Source organism: Mytilus galloprovincialis, chromosome 11 (genome assembly GCF_965363235.1).
Source record: "Mytilus galloprovincialis chromosome 11, xbMytGall1.hap1.1, whole genome shotgun sequence".
Classification (NCBI taxonomy): Eukaryota; Metazoa; Mollusca; class Bivalvia; order Mytilida; family Mytilidae; genus Mytilus; species Mytilus galloprovincialis.
The window spans coordinates 73,236,155-73,252,983 of NC_134848.1; the positions used below are offsets into that span (position 1 = coordinate 73,236,155).

Sequence of the window (16,829 nt, forward strand, 5' to 3'; positions counted from 1 at the left end):
CCACCTTTCAGTATAAAGATACTCGAGTTGCGTTTTTTCTTTCTTCTGTAGACTACGCGTCGACAACAAAATTCTCACAACGACAACATTATTATAATTAAACCAGGTATTTGGATTCTTTATTCCAATTGACATTGTACCTAATCAAATCGACTTGTGATGCATTAACAACACAACATTTGTTCATCAAATATATACTATGTACTAGAACTGCAATAAGGTCGGAGCCTAAGGTGTTCACGTTCTTCCGTCGGTCCCATATAAAGTTTACGTTTTGGTTTAATGTTGTTTATCACGAATTGTCACATCAGCTTGAAACTTGGTACACATGTTTCGTATACATGTGAATGTTTGAAAATGAATGCCTCACATATTTGTGGCTCAAGTTTTTCGCAGGTTTTTTTTACATAAATACACGTGATAGTAAACGCGGAGCCTTGATTTTCATTGTAGACTTGTTACAAGAATTTATTTACACATATCTGACGTATATGAGTGAGTCTAAATTGAAAACTACGTTCAGAACTATATATGAGTGACAGTATACTATTATTTCGTTTATTTTAGCAAATTTGATTCGTTTAGGGATAGTCACATGTTAAACTATATTTGCGAAGGTAGAGAGAAAACGGCGGATAGCAAAAAGCATATCGCACAGCAAAAAGCATATTGCACGGTTATTCAGTTTAGAATGTCTAAAAACCGATATACTTTGTGACGTCATGTAATAAATTTCAGGATATTGTTAAACGATCTTGAAACAAATGATATCTGTGATCGATTATTTGACAAAAAAAATTCCTCAAATACATAAGATGCAAAAAAAAAAAGCAACTGAAATAACAACTAATATTTTGTTAATGTCAAGGAGACAATATGATATCTTTAAAATTCCAACATAATCAAATGACGATTCTGATACAAACATGGTCGGAAATTAATAATATAACAAATATAGCCTTTGTATGAGGTCAATACAGGATATATCGACCCAAAGAAGTATAACGACCTCGGACTTCGTCCTCAGTCAATATACTTCTTTCAGGTCAATATATCTTTGTATCGACCTCATACAAAGGCTATATTTGTATAATGCTATTCTAGAAAAGTTAAGGAGTAAACTAAGTAACAATCCACTGACTTTCAGATGTATAAAATTTCTTTTCGTTATTTTGCAGATCTGTGAGAAGACAAATAAACAGGATACAAAGGAAATAAAGTTAATAAAAGCAAAATAATCGTTATTACAATGTAACTTTTTAAAAATCAGACAGAAACTTAGTGTGTTATTTGTGTTACTAAACTATGCCATTAACTGATTCTGACTGTGCTGCCACCTATAAGATTCTAGTATTAGGGGATACAACTGTTGGAAAATCTTCTATATTAAGAACTTTAACGGGGAAAGATTTCGTCAATAAGACTCTCCCGACTGTTGGTAAGTATTTTATATTAATAAGTAATTTGATATACAGAAATAATATAATAAATTAATAATTGATTGTTAGACACGTATATGTAGCAAAAAACAAAGACATACATGTAGTAGTTCAATAGCACATTTTGAAACTGTAAACTAATAAGTCAGACTAACAGTAATTTTGTTACTATAAATATTATGCCTAAGTTATATAACTAGCCACTTCTTGGAAAACTGTAAATAGATAGATAGATACTTTATTCTCTAAAATCCAAATACAATATTACAGAGAAATATACAATATAAATATAAATACAATAGTTGAGGTAAACAAACTTGGTTGGATGCAATTTTTATATGTGCTAGTGAGTTAACGTCTGATCATCAGATTTGTGGAAGGAGCACCTATCGGGGGATCCGGGAGGATCCAGTTATTTTTGAAAAAGATAGGTTCCAACCATATGTTCCCATTCAAAAGTAGTTATCGTCCAATAAGGTATTCCAACCTCCCCCCCCCCCCCGAGACATTTTGAGCCACTACTGCCTATATTCATTTCTTGCAAGTAGTCTATTTCTATTATAAGATTATTGTAGGATTCACAGATTTGTAATGTACCACATTAAAAAGTAATTGAATGAAAAATTTGACTTCTTGCTGTATTACTGTTTGCTTAACTTTCAGTGGCAAATATTTCATGCATTAGAACGTGATAAGATTTGAAATAAATACATGTACATTAGCTTATGCAAAATTGATCAACTAAGGTGAATGCTGGTCAATCTATACTGCCACTTAAAATAATTGGATATTGAGTTCAATAGGACAAAACTGTTACCCTGCAACATGCCCCTTTAGAAAAGAGTTGCTACAATGAATTATTTATATACGTGAGAGTACAATGCACGTTCCTTATAAGAGGCATACCATTTATATCCCCAGTCCGAACGGACGTGGCAGTATTTATACATCCCTGAATAAAAAAAACTTATCTGTTATCCGAAGTCAACTATTGGGTTAACTATAGTAATTTTGTATTCCTGTAACTTGCCCCAGCGAATTATTTACAACTATCCGTCTAAAAACCATCATCATATTTGGGATTTATAAGCTTGTATACTAATGCTGTATTAATTGACATTTTAAGGTATTGACTTTGTTCGAAGAACGTTTGAAGTGGATGGTGCTGTTGTCAAACTAAATGTATGGTGAGTGGCTTATAGTGCTTTGTTTATCAATAATTATTTAATAGTATATCCTTTTTAGACGTTGTTTGGAGACCTGCAATGATAAATTCTGTTTATTACAACTTTTATGGCAATGAGAAAAAAATAATCATTATGATATGCCAACATTCGTGACTACACGCTTGCCACTTTGCGTAATTGGAATAATAGTCCGATGAAATTACTTAACCCATCAATATACGAAGAATAATGATCTTTTGGTGAAGGAGTTCATGTAAAATAAGTTTTTACTAGCTAATGGTGTGAAATACAAGTCTTATTAAATGCATGTTAGCCACAACCTTAGATCACACAAAAAAATCAAATTTCATATTTGAAATGCACGATTGATTACAGAAAGAAGTGACGGTTTTAGAAGCTTGAAGGTGAAGGAAGTTTATATATACATGTAATACTAGATGCTTGTTTGACATTTAAAATATATAAAAAAAAACAACCTTATATATGATAGCTTATTATATGATATCTGTTATCCATTCGTTTGATGTGTTTGAGCTTTCGGTATTTTCGCCATTTGATTATGGATTCCGTTTTGAATTTACCACGGAGTTCAGTACTTTTGTGGTTTTACTTTATATATAACATTGGTAAAATACATCTAAACATTGTATCTTTTTGAAGAAAACAATAATAAAATCGGAAAACATATTAGAAAAGTTACATGAAAACAAACAGAATACCATATCGACACACCCGTTTGATTACTAGTAGTTGGCCGTTTCAGAAACTAAAGCATCATGGGTAACTTCATTGTTCGTACCCCAAAATGAAAATAACGTCACGTCATTGGTTAAATTTCCATTGTTTATGACATTTTTAAACGACGTTTTGGTGTACACTCTTGAAAATAGTACCCAGGATGCATTAGATTCTGAAACGGCGAATTGTGAAAAATTGTATTAGTTATTTTTTTTATTCAGGGATACAGCTGGTCAACAGAGATTTCATTCCGTCACGAGGAAGCACTATAGAGGAGTACAGGTACAGTTTTAATCAATCATTTAAGGGAATACCATTTGATTTTCCCGTGAGGGCCGAAGGATTTAGAAAATATAGACCGGGAAGAACTGAAAATGAATAATTAAGCACAAGACAGGATGAAAATTAGTGTTCTGCAACACAGAATGCAGGGAACTAATGTGTTAAAAAAAGGGGGGATTTGAATACATATAAAGCAAAAGTTTAAAATAAATTATCAATCCGAAGATAAATCCTGCTGCCCTTCTCAGCCACAAAATATCAAATGGTAGTCCATTTATTAATAATAACATACACATTCTTATTCAAAGAGAGTGTATTTTTTATCAAATACAGTTACGTACCCCACGTCCGTGTTCTTAATACAAGTAAATTTTCTAACCCCGTATGATGGTGTTCTTACTTGTGTACATTGATATACGTTAACTACGCTTCGATACTACACAAAAAAACATTAATACATCCCAGACAACATTGGTACGTTGGCCCAACGTATCTACATTCATTGGCCCAACGTTATTTTTAAACGTTGGCCCAATGTATAAGTGCAAAGTGGCCCTATGTTGGCCCAACGTGATGGCTAAACGTTGGCACAACGTTGTAAGGTTTTATACAATACATTGGCCCAACGTTGGTCCAATGATGGAATAATACTTGCTGATGTTGAACAAACGTTAGGCCAACGTAGTAATACAAACTGTTAGCAAACGTTGGAACTCCGTTGGTTCAATCTATAAACCTTTTTATCCATATGAAGGAAACTAAAATCAGTTCAAAATGGCGAAACTATTACTTTTTTAAATGTTGCAATTATTGCGTTTTTCATATCCACTATACCATGTTGTGTCTTACATACTACCCGAAAAATTTGTATTTTGCCACTTTCTCTCCATCTTCCTGAACATGCATGAAATATTTGCCAATGGATGTTTCAGTAACCAACAACCAATCAGTCTCTCCAGGAGTTGTACTTCTGAATTTTACCCAAACTTTAATGAATTCAATCAACATATCCATGTTACCCAATTTTCTTAAATAATGTAAATACAAAGGTATGATTAAATATAATTTATTATTAGCTATAGACAAACAGTTTAAAAAAAATATGTTTTGTATCTATACGTTGCTAAATCAGATCTAGAATGAAAATTATAAAGTCTATTCATGATGATTCATTTATCCCGTTTGCATAATATCATTACAGTTTATGTAGAAATATCAAAGCTCTGTATGAAGGCATTGCTAATTCATTTCATACAGCTATTTTTCTAGTTCTGTATTCCAACATGGTTTTTATTCACAAGAGTTTTCCTTTTGTTTTCTGCTACACTTTGTTTTGTCACTATTTCTGGCTCCGTCTTATGTTAAATCCTTTATCCAGTTTAGCATATCTTCATAAAAGTTATTTCACTGACTCTGTAATAAAGTAATGAATAAAATGAGTACTCAATGTATGTATATTTTGAAAATGTTAAATCCTCCTATTAAAAAAATAAAAAAAAAAATAAAAAAATACATTGTTTCTGGTGTCCTGGCACAATACATTTTTGTACAATAGTTAGAAAAAATAATCTTTTTTTAATATTTTCCCTAGCCTATACCAGCCAAGGTAAAAAGCATATTGCATGCTTTACCATAATAGCTAGACTTCACCAAGCTAGGTAGGTTAAGCAGGACACTTGAGTGTAGAAATGGTTACAGGAAACTTTGTCAAAAAATGTTCTAAGTATAAGTAAATAAATAAAACTAGTTGAAAAAAATACATAGTCAAAACTTAAAACACTAGCATTAAAGGTAGTATTAAACATGTTATGCATATATATCTGTGAAATTCGAATCCGATGTAGCATAAAGGATGGCTATTATGTTAACTTACTTTCTTAAAGTTATTCATTCTGGGCTATCAAATGGTAGAATGCATTTCCCCAATCTCCATTCCCATGCATTTTCTAGCCAGGATGTTGTCAATAATTCTTATTATTCCTAGTTCTCTTTTTTTTTTCCTTTTGCACTCTGATTTATTTTGTCTTCTGTAGTACTCAAATACCTGACCTATAAATTTATATTAAAATGTAAAATTGAATATTAAAAAGTAAAGCTACTTCAAGTAATTCCGACACTAATTTATAGTCTTTTTCTTTTATAAATATCCGTCTGTGTGGTATATTTTTTTACCGCACCTCCCGGTTTTGTTTTGCAAAAGTTTTGCCGAGGACAAAACACTATAAATTCAACAGAGTCCGTATTATTATATACAAATAACAACATATTCTTGCAATGAATTTAGATAAGATTTTTAAATAAGATCAAGAAATAAATACTCTATATTTGATATCTAATGCACTGTTACACATGCAAGTGTGTATATGATCAGGTTTTCACAAATATATCGTATATGTTTGCATGCGATTTAGAAATACAATAAAACTAACAAATTCATTTATATTTCAATGAAGTAGAAATCATTATACCACATTTCTGAAACATGACGGAATAAGGTACATCTTAAGACAGAATTTTTCCATTAACTTCAGTACTGGTCATAAATGTTATCGTTATCATGGTTATAGATTTTAGAAAAAAAAAACTATTAAAATATTGGTAATTTACAATTTGTTTGAAGATACTAATGTTCATAATGGCAAATATTTCATTATGATTAATAGGATTGAAATGATTTAAAATCAAGAAAATATTTCTCCCGAAACGTATAAACTTCAAGATCAACATCGGATAGAAATTAATATATGTTTTAATTTTTAACAACATCCTTCAGATTAAAAATTGATATTGTATTTGTCATTATTAATCGTATATATATATATCAGATTTTTAAAGTTACAACTTACATGTTACTTTCTTTCTCTTTGAACCTCAGATGATATGATTTTCTCTTTTGTTTTCTTCGTTTTACTGCTTCCTTACAAATACACAACAGGAAATAACCACAAAAGTGACCATCCCATTACATTCAGATTTCTTATAAAATTAATTACCATAGCAACTGTTTTTGAAATTTGTCGAACATATGGTCAACCTTATCAGAATAAGCTTGAATAACAGACTGGCTGTATCAAATTTCACTCTGCATATAATTGCTAAACTATTATGTTTCACAAAGTTTAATGAATAAAGTTATTATAAATAATGATTGCAATAAATTTAAACTTTTAACCAGGCAATCTATGTTTACGATATACATTTTTTTTATTACAGTAATGATATTCCAGTATAAATTTTATCTGGCTTATACATATATATAGTATAATATATGATCAACGTTGGCCCAGCATTGGCCCAACATAGAGTTGTAAATGTAATTTCAGTTGATGAACACTTTCGGTATAACATTAACTTTTCATAAAGCATGCAGCAATCGAAATTATCCGCCTCCCAAGAGAAATAAAGCGTAAAATATTTCATAATCAATTTTTATAAACAAAATTTCATATCGGCCCTATGTTGCTACTAACATAATGCCAACATTTGCCCGATTTTTCATAACCAACATGAGATAATGATACGGATTTACAACAACAGACCAACGTTGGGCCAATGTTGTGCAGCCAACCCCAACTTGCGACCAACGTACCGACAATTTGCCAACGTTGGGCCAATGTTGTGCAGCCAACATAAACTTGCGACCAACGGACCGACAATTTGTCAACGTTGGGCCAATGTTGTGCAGCCAACACCAACGGTCGACCAACGGGCCGACAATTTGCCAACGTTGGCCCACTGTTAGTCTGTTGACTGGGATAAAATTAATAAGAGGAACCGTCAAAAATATTAGAGAGTATAACAGACCCTAACCACCAAAACCAAACTCATTAAAACGAACTTTCAAATAACAATGAACAACTCATGATTCAGATAGCCAAACTTAGAAGATATACAAATGTGTACACAAACCTCCCACGTAGTCAACCATTCAACAGTATAAAATATAACATTGATCAATGATGCAATGGCACCAGAAAAAAACATAAAGTAATTAATTTAAAAAAAATAATATAATCGTATAAAGATCGGAGCGAAATATGTCCTTCCTTTATGTATACTCTAAATGTTTTCTTTATTATTTTTTCAATTCCAAAGGTTATTTTTTCATGTATAATTTATCATTATTTATCATGTTTATTGCAGGGTATAGTATTGGTTTATGATATCACAGACAGGAAATCATTCACACATTTATCGTTTTGGGTCGACAGTGTAAACAAAGTAAGTAGATAGAAATAAGAGAATGTTGTATGAGTGCCGGTGAGACAACTCTAGTATGACTTGAAGACACATGTATATTTGAAAACTGCACGTAATAACAGAAAATTGACCCATGCTCCATCTTCTTCTTTGTCTTCTTCATTAGGAGATACACCCTATTTGCACGGTGCACATCATTAACAATACATAGTTCATTATCACTGAACTAGTATATAATTGTTTAGGGGCCAGCTGAAGGACGCCTCCGGGTGGGGTAATTTCTTGCTACATTGAACACCTGTTGGTGACCTTCTGCTTTTGTTTTTTTCTATGGTCGGGTTGTTGTCTCTTTGTCACATTTCCCATTTCCATTCTCAATTTTATAAGTTAATTTTTTTTAAATAATTAACCTATAATTAATATAGATTAGACCGTTGGTTTTCCCGTTTGAATGGTTTTACACTAGTAATTTTGGGGCCCTTTATAGCTTGTTGTTCGGTGTGAGCTAAGGCTCCGTGTTGAAGGCCGTACTTTAACCTATAATGGTTTACTTTTTAAATTGTTATTTGTATGGAGAGTTGTCTCATTGGCACTCACACCACATCTTCCTATATCTATCTATATATATATATATTAAGCTAAAATCATTGTATTTGTAATAATTTCTGCGCTCAAATGTAATGGGAATATGCTAAATGTAATGATAATGCGCTCAAATGTAATGGTAAAGCGCTAAATGTAATGGTAATGCGCTCAAATGTAACAGTATTGTGCTCAAAAGTAATGTAAATGCGCACAAATGTAACGGCAATGCGCTAAATGTAATGGTAATACGCTCAAATGTAACATCACAACGCTCAAATGTAATGACAGTGAAAACGTGAAATAATAATTCACTTTTAGCAAGCCACTATCAAATCAAAACAAATCAGTGAAAATGAATTTGACAGCTAATACCCCTTATACTATGTATCACATTTATTTAATATATTTCTGACCAATTCCTTAACATTGTGTATGATAAATATGATTTTCTCAATTTTCAGGGAATAACCAATAGTAAGAATCAATATGATACCGTACCGATCATATTAGTGGGGAACAAATCAGATCTAGAAAAAGACAGACAAATAGAGGAAGAAGAAGGCAAAGAGGTGGGTACAGTTTAGAACAAACACTTGAATAAGATCTGAAACCATTTTCCTACGGTTCAAACTCTCACCCTTTAACTTCAAATAGTAGAATATGAAAAGGTACGTAAAAGAGTGCGCAAAGAAATCATTCAACTGTTACTGGAAACAAACTCGAAGTACTTTATAAACCAGTACTCGAATATAACTGTGTTGAGATTTTAGGAATACGTTAATGAGACAGTAACGTAACGACACAAAATCAAGTCAGCATGCACAAATGTATGTTGAAATCAAAGTGCAAAAAGGACCGATTACCGACACCATGGCATAAAAGAAAATAGAAAATTATTTCCACAAAAGACTGCATAGAAAACTAACACAAAAATTAAATAAAAAGCTGAAATGATTCACAAGCAAAAGCAGTAAAGTTTGTTTCATATTTTATAGCTAGCAACGAAAATACTGGCGTTTGACTTCATAGAAACCAGTGCCAAAAAGAATGAAAATGTGTTCATGATGTTTAAAAGACTGGCTCAGTATGTTACTGAAACATTTGATCCTAAAGTGGTAAGAATATTTTTACTTATAGTTTGTATTTTTTTTATGTTTATGATTTCATCATGGTAAATAGAGGCACCAGAAGTATAACGCTGTTCAAAAGTCATAAATAGATTGAAAGAAAACAAATCCGGGTTACAAACTAAAACTGAGGGAGACATACCAACTATAAAAGAAAAATAACGAAACAACAGAAGCACTGAAGTGCAACAAAAAACAAACGACACTGCAACATATATAGAAACGAACAAAAAGCATGATTAGATAACAACTGTCATATTCCTGACTTGGTAAACAATGGTAGGTGGAACCTGGTTTTGTGGCTAGCCGAAACACACGCTTTATGGTAAAAATCACAACATTACATGTCAAATATACGGTAGATATTCTCTTTATATTAACTATTTGATCATATAATAAAAGTTCATTATGGTATTTTCGAACTTTTATTTTTAACAGATGAAAAGTTATCATCCATACATGTTACGACCGCCAGAAATAATGGAAGAAAAGCGGAAGCAAAATGACAATTCGAAAAAGAAAAAGAAGAAAAAGAAAGAGAAAACGAACAAACAAGATAACAATAAATCGAAAAAAGATAAGTTATTGACATCTCCATGTGCAGCAACAGAACATTCAAATGGTCATCTCTTAGAAAATGAAATCACAAACTGTGAGGAACATAATCAACAAAAAAATGGGAAAATAAAGAAAAAATCTCGGGGACTCAAATTAACAAAGAGAAAATTACGAATCATTAAAACTACAAATAAAAATAAAAGGAAAAAGAAGAAAAAGACACTAGGATTCCTTTGGCGGAAACTTTTCAGGCGGAAACAAAATAGTTCTAAGAGAGAAAGTGACAGCAGTTACGGCCACACATCAAGACATGAACATAGTTGTGCTATATTGTGATACTTCAGAAGCATTATTATACAGTGACTCATTTCTGAAGCCAAAGCAAAGTATCGAACAGTCGATGAGAAAGAAAGGTGCTGTTTTGACACTATGCCGAAGACCACTGTTTAACATTTTATTGTATGAATGTGTTCATTATTAAATTATTTCTAGTGGCATTGGTGATCATGTTGACTTCTCTCAAACTTAATTTGAAATATAATTTATAGGTTTATATAAATTGTATTTGATAAGCGTATAATTAACATGCTCAATACTTTTTGTAATTTTGTCTAGAGAAAGAAAAAAATTAACTTGCTTAAGGAAGCTGGCTTGTCATGTTTTAGATGTTTTGTCAGATTTTCGGAATCCTCTGGTTTTATCCATTTGAATGCATTAAAAAAATTTGCCCGGTGACCCCCATTTTTCTTTTTGTTAATCTTTTACATGTATAATGATAAGCCATCTGTAAAAGTCTTTTAAAATTTTAATTACTTTTTAACAGTTTTTGAGAACTTCAACTTGTCAATGATAAAGCTATGAAAAATCAAGAGAGAATATTTTCCCGCCAAAATTTCAATGGCTTTTATCTAGAAAACAAGCACGGTGACCTATATATTTTTATTGCTCCTTGGATTCAATTATTAATCCCCTATCTATATAAACTAGTGTTTTGAAAAGTTAATTACTTTGAAAATGAGAATCGAACTCCCTTAAGACACCATTGTTTTTTTTATACAAGCGGTAATATTAATTATGTATGGTCCTTGCTACAACAGTTTGCTGGGTATTATTCTGAAGATAACGCGTTTGTTACATTGAATTTACTTAATGCATTGAAATAATTTAAGTTGCGATATACATTGACAAATTTGCTAGTCTCAGGACAGGTCTTATTAACGGAGTTCAAAAGGAGTAACTAGTCTGAAGTCACGTTTTGAACCTTAACTGTTTACCATTGCTAAGTGTATGAGTTTCACTAATCTATGGTGGTATTTCGAGATCGCTCAAAAGTGTTTAGTTTTCAGGCGTTCGAGTCCATCCCTAGTTTTTGATAGGGTAAGAGTTGCATTTCTTGTATCAATAAAATTGTCTGCATTATCTCTATCAATAATATAAATTGATTTGCCTTGAGCGTCACAATTACCAGGCAACTAAGTTCATCCTCAGTTGTGAAAAGGCCTAAAGTGTTACCTAATCTATATTATAATCAGGAGCCTGTTTTTCGGTTGTTGTTGTGTGGTGTTAATAAATGACTCTCGGTTGTCGTTTTTTATATAGATTATAGATATAAGACGATGTGGTATTAGTGCCAAGGAGACAAAGTCTCCATCCAAGTAACAATATGTAAAAGTAAACCATAAATTAGGTAAAAGTACGGCCTTCAACACGGTGCGATGGCTCACGCCGAACAGCAAACTATAAAGGGACACACAAGGACTAATATTAAACAATTAAAACAGGAAAACCAACGGTCTAATCTATGTAAATAAACGAGAAACACTTATAAACAAAAATCAACACACGACAACCACTAAACATGAGGTTCCTGACTTAGGACATGTGCAAACACATACAGCGTGTTTAAACATTTTAAAAGGTACGAACTTTCCCCCTTACCTGAAACAATAGTGTAACATCCCAACATAGAAAGATACCCTAGACTGTTGGTTTCCTGTTTGAATTGTTTACACTAGTCCTTTTGGGGTCATTTATTGAGTGCTGATCGGTATAAACCAAGGCTCCGTTTTGAAGGCCATTCATTGACCTATAATTGTTAACTTTTAATACATTGAATCTTGGATGAGTATTTGTCTCATAGGAACTTATACCACATCTCTTCATTTATATAGATTGTTTTAATTGTTTGGCGTGGAACATCAATGACGAAACGTAAATGGTAGAAATGCATAGACATCAGAATTGATTACTAATTTTGTATAAGGTTCGTGCTGCCTAATTTATTTTGGATTTTAAAATTATTTAGCTTCGAACATTATTAAGTAGTCCAAATGTGCATCTGGTGCAGTAACACTGATATCGCTTAATTTTATAACTACAACTGAAACGGTATATCTGCTGGTGGACCGCTATTCTCTGACGGTATCACTAGTGTTAGTTCCCGCAGGTATCATCAGGCTCTGGTGGACCGCTATTCTCTGACGGTATCACTAGTGTTAGTTCCCGCAGGTATCACCAGGCTCTGGTGGACTGCTATTCTCTGACGGTATCACTAGTGTTAGTTCCCGCAGGTATCACCAGGCTCTGGTGGACCGATATTCTCTGACGGTATCACTAGTGTTAGTTCCCGCAGGTATCACCAGGCTCTGGTGGACCGCTATTCTCTGACGGTATCACTAGTGTTAGTTCCCGCAGGTATCACCAGGCTATTATCCCAATCCTTAAGTTCTTTCATGAACATATGGATTTTATTTGTAAGAAATTTGCAGAACGAACTCGGATGCTATTTGAAGTAACAGACTTTATCTTCCTCACGCAAAGCTTTACATAATGTCTTCAACATTAGTATAATGATTTTGATTTCAAAAACTTTAGCCTCATACATGAAATAAGAAGCTAGCTATCGAATGTGCACATCTAGTGCAGTTAAAAGATCATACGAAACAGCAAAAATAAAGACAACAGCAGTAGAAAGCTTTTAAAATGTCATAAATCAATTGAGAGTATAAATCCCGACGGTAAAAACATAATTTATAAGAGGACAACAAAAACACTCAAATGCAACAAAACCAAACGTCAATGCATCATGCAAAGAAACCTTACAATCAACCAAAAAATAAAGTTGAAAATCGATAAATCCCACACGGTGTTTTCGTATTGTTTGTAACTGAAATAAGTATACTAGTATATCATGTATATAAAGCAGTGAGATTTACATGTCTGATTCTTAATATGTAAGGTAAGTAGAATCATACCAAACAGTTGTATGACCGACATGTGTTCTATTGATAAAGAATGTCTTATCACAAGATACATGATAAATAGAAAAGGTCAATGCACCTAACTTCAGGTTATATAATGGGTTTCTTCAACTGTTGGATAGTATTATTTTTACCAGTATGTACAGGTAAAATATAGAAATAAAAGGGGATATAGGTTTACGTTATTTCTTTTGAACCATTTGTAATTTACCAGAATGGACATTGATTTATATTTGATTACGGCGATATCGTACAGAATTATTTCGTCAAATGTTTCATTGTCACAATGGTGTATGCAAACACAATTCATTTACACAGTTGAAAGTTAAAATAGGAAAGTATGTGGAACAGGGCTAACTTATTTATAGCTACTTAAATTAAGATTTGTTCTGAACGGACGGATTTTTATGTGTCATTTATGGGCATTTTATTTTCTGGTCTGCGTCCGACCGTCCGTTCGTCCGACTGTCCCGCTTCAGGTTAAAGTATTTGGTCGAGGTAGTTTTTGATGAAGTTGAAGACCAATCAACCTTAACTTAGTACACATGTTCCTTATGATACGATCTTTTTAATTTTAATACCAAATTAGAGTTTTATCATTTTCACGGTCCACTGAACATATAAAATGATAGTGCTGATGGGTGTCCGTCTACTATGGACACATTCTTACGATAAATTAGTACTACGAATGGATATATTGAGCGGCTTTCTCTTATCAGCCCAGGCTTACACTACTGAAATAATAAATCACTAGGGATTTTTTTTCTATGAAGAAATGACATCAAAATTGTGGTTCAAACTAATTAATAAATTCGTTCGAGGTTGTTTCAAATAGACAGATAAAATAATACAGTCATTCCTTATGATTTTATTATATCCCCTTTTGCATGACAAAAATATTTGTATAAATACCACGATTTCGCCTGTGAAAAATACAAATACGAAATAAGCACCATCCGGTATCTATAGTTTGTTGTAATAATGCCACATGTTTTAAAATGCATAAAGAGGATTAATGCATAACTGTGCATTAAAACATTTCGGCAGTCACCGTATTTTCAGACATATTACGCATTTTTAAGTCTTGACTATCAACTAATTATAAGCAAAACACAAAAAAATAAAAAAGAACAATGTGTCAGAAGACACCAATGCCCTAGTTCAAACGTTGCATTTTTTCAAAGTTAAAAAGGGGCATTACTCTTGAACACCAAATGACTTATAACCTAATATCAAACTCTGTCGACGTGTTGTGGTTTTTAGTGTATGAGTTTTAAAAAAATAGATGAGACATATTTAATGGAGAAAGTTGACACGAAAAAAATGGTTAAACTGAAGTTAAAGTGCGGAAACGAAAATTGGACGGACGGATGGCAGAAGGACGGTCAAGGATACGCTTAATGGCCAGTTACCTACAGAGGGGGATGAGAATACTAATTAAATATAATTTTAATCAACCTGATGTAATTGTCACATATTCAGTGCATCATCACAGACATTTAAGTGCCAATAACATGGAATATGGCTCTTTTTTTTACTTGTTCCGTTAAATGATATCGTTTGATTTAGTCTTTTTTCATGGACATCACCTATCTGAATTTGTCTTGATGTTCGGTATTTGTGTTATACTTTTATAATCTGATAGCATGTTTCTTTCAGCTATAATTTGCTACCATTGTGACAAAGAGTATGATTTGAATAGATGTAAATCTCTTGTGGAGTGTCAATCACACGAGGTTCGTTACAATCAGTTTTATATTTGTAATTCATAAATTAGGCTGACAGTTTTCGCAATAGAATTGTTTTAAATATTATTGACATTTTTATCTATGTCTGTTTTGTTCACACATCGTTGTCAATAAAATGGAATTTGATGCGACTGTCATACAAGTGAAGTTTAGCTAGCTATAAAACCAGGTTCAGTCCACCATTTTCTACATAAGAAAATGCCTGGTATCTTTAATAACTATTAGCTTGTAATATTCTATTGTATTGTTTATTTGTGTGTTTCTCTGTCCTGTATGTTCTTCCATTTATTTGTATTGTAGTCCTGTCATGTAATGTTTTCATTTTAATGTTATATTTAATATAGCCACACAAGCGGGAGGTTTGGCTATCCACACAACCAGGTTCAACCCATTATTTTTCTCAAAATGGCCATTGTTATATTATAGTTCGTTTATGTGTTTGTTGCATTTTAGTTTTTGTGTTGTGTCATTTTTCTCCTCTTATATTTGATGTGTTTCCCTCAGTTTTAGTTTGTAATCCGAATTTGTTTTTCCTCAATCGATTTATGAATTTCGAACAGCGGTATACTACTGTTGCTCTTAGCTGTACCATTTTTTTTTATTTTTGTTATTAGGTTAGGAACTTTACGTTTTGAATTTTCCTCGGAGTATTTTTGTGATTTTACTTTATACTATTTATAACCAAATTTATATTTGTTATTCATAAATTGTTATGTTACAAATTAGACTGTTTGTTGTCTCAATTGAATTGTTTTATATTTATCATGTTACGGTCTTTCGTAACCAACTATACTGTATTGATTTTTGTCATTGTTGAAAGCCGTACGGTTGACTATAATTGCTTACGTCCACTTCATTTGGAATTTGATGGATGTTTTTGTCATTGACAATCATACCACACCTCCTTACATGTACATTTATAATTTTATTATAGATCAGCTATAGAAAATGATCCACTTAATAAAAATCAGAAGGCGTGTAATAATTGTAAGCGACACAACTATACACCAGAGAGTCAAAGGGATGTAGACGTAAGCAACAACAATTCAACGTACGACCTTCTACAAGGAGCAAAACCCATACCATATAGTAAGCTTAAGCTCCACCGTGTGAAAAATCGTGTCAAAGAAGAAAAGAAAAAAACATTCAAATCTAATAGCTAGACATATAAGTATTTGTCTAATTGTTCTTATTCATCATCTCATTCATTTTACTTTAACAAACACACTATTTGTATGTCATTCAAAGTGAAGCATATGTATATTCATTAGTTTTCTTTTCTCAGATATGCATTGCAAACAGGGCATCGGATTTAAGTAACAGACTGTCTCATAATTTAGTACGCAAGATGCGCGTTTTAGTGACGCTCATATCAGAATATTTATAAAGCTAAACAAGTACAAAGTTGAAGAGCATTGAGGATTCAAAATTCCAAAAAGTGGTGGTTTTGTTGCTAAAATTTAACGTTGATAATCTACTATTAAGGTCAATTTCGGTGACGTCTTCTCGGCGTCTCATTCTTACTTATTGTAAATGGGAAACTAAGCGATGCGTTGGACATTGCAGCATTAATGGAGGTCAAAGTCAGGTATCTGTTAGTCAGACTAACATAAAGACATAATAATACACAAAGTAACCGATTAACCAATCTACAAAGAAGATGTCATGTTAGACATTGCATTTCGGTGGATTTATATATAAAAAG

The 16,829-nt window shown here is 32.4% G+C and overlaps 1 protein-coding gene and 2 long non-coding RNA genes across 3 annotated transcripts; 2 read left to right on the plus strand and 1 right to left on the minus strand.

The window, feature by feature from the left end:
• Nucleotides 1-1,183: 1,183 nt before the first annotated feature.
• LOC143052769 (ras-related protein Rab-8A-like) lies at nucleotides 1,184-10,752 on the plus strand. Its single transcript, XM_076225875.1, has 7 exons — nucleotides 1,184-1,438; nucleotides 2,566-2,626; nucleotides 3,586-3,646; nucleotides 7,790-7,867; nucleotides 8,893-9,000; nucleotides 9,427-9,546; nucleotides 9,997-10,752. The coding sequence occupies exons 1-7, from the start codon at nucleotides 1,306-1,308 to the stop codon at nucleotides 10,450-10,452; spliced, it is 1,017 nt and encodes a 338-aa protein (XP_076081990.1). The 5' UTR covers nucleotides 1,184-1,305; the 3' UTR covers nucleotides 10,453-10,752.
• On the minus strand, nucleotides 4,747-6,626 carry LOC143051375 (uncharacterized). Its single transcript, XR_012970730.1, has 3 exons — nucleotides 6,493-6,626; nucleotides 5,520-5,695; nucleotides 4,747-5,059 (listed from the first exon to the last, which is right to left on the minus strand). It is a non-coding gene; the product is annotated as an uncharacterized LOC143051375 (long non-coding RNA).
• Nucleotides 10,753-13,385: 2,633 nt separating the features above from the next.
• LOC143052771 (uncharacterized) lies at nucleotides 13,386-16,478 on the plus strand. The gene is made up of 3 exons (XR_012971235.1): nucleotides 13,386-13,522; nucleotides 15,036-15,112; nucleotides 16,410-16,478. It is a non-coding gene; the product is annotated as an uncharacterized LOC143052771 (long non-coding RNA).
• Nucleotides 16,479-16,829: the final 351 nt, after the last annotated feature.

Excerpts from the sequence above, each read along its gene's own strand:
- LOC143052769 (XM_076225875.1), top strand. The coding sequence starts at position 1,306 with ATGCCATTAACTGATTCTGACTGTGCTGCCACCTATAAGATTCTAGTA. Across the intron at positions 3,647-7,789 it reads AGCACTATAGAGGAGTACAG|GGTATAGTATTGGTTTATGA; the intron begins GTACAGTTTTAA and ends TGTTTATTGCAG. Across the intron at positions 9,001-9,426 it reads AGGAAGAAGAAGGCAAAGAG|CTAGCAACGAAAATACTGGC; the intron begins GTGGGTACAGTT and ends CATATTTTATAG.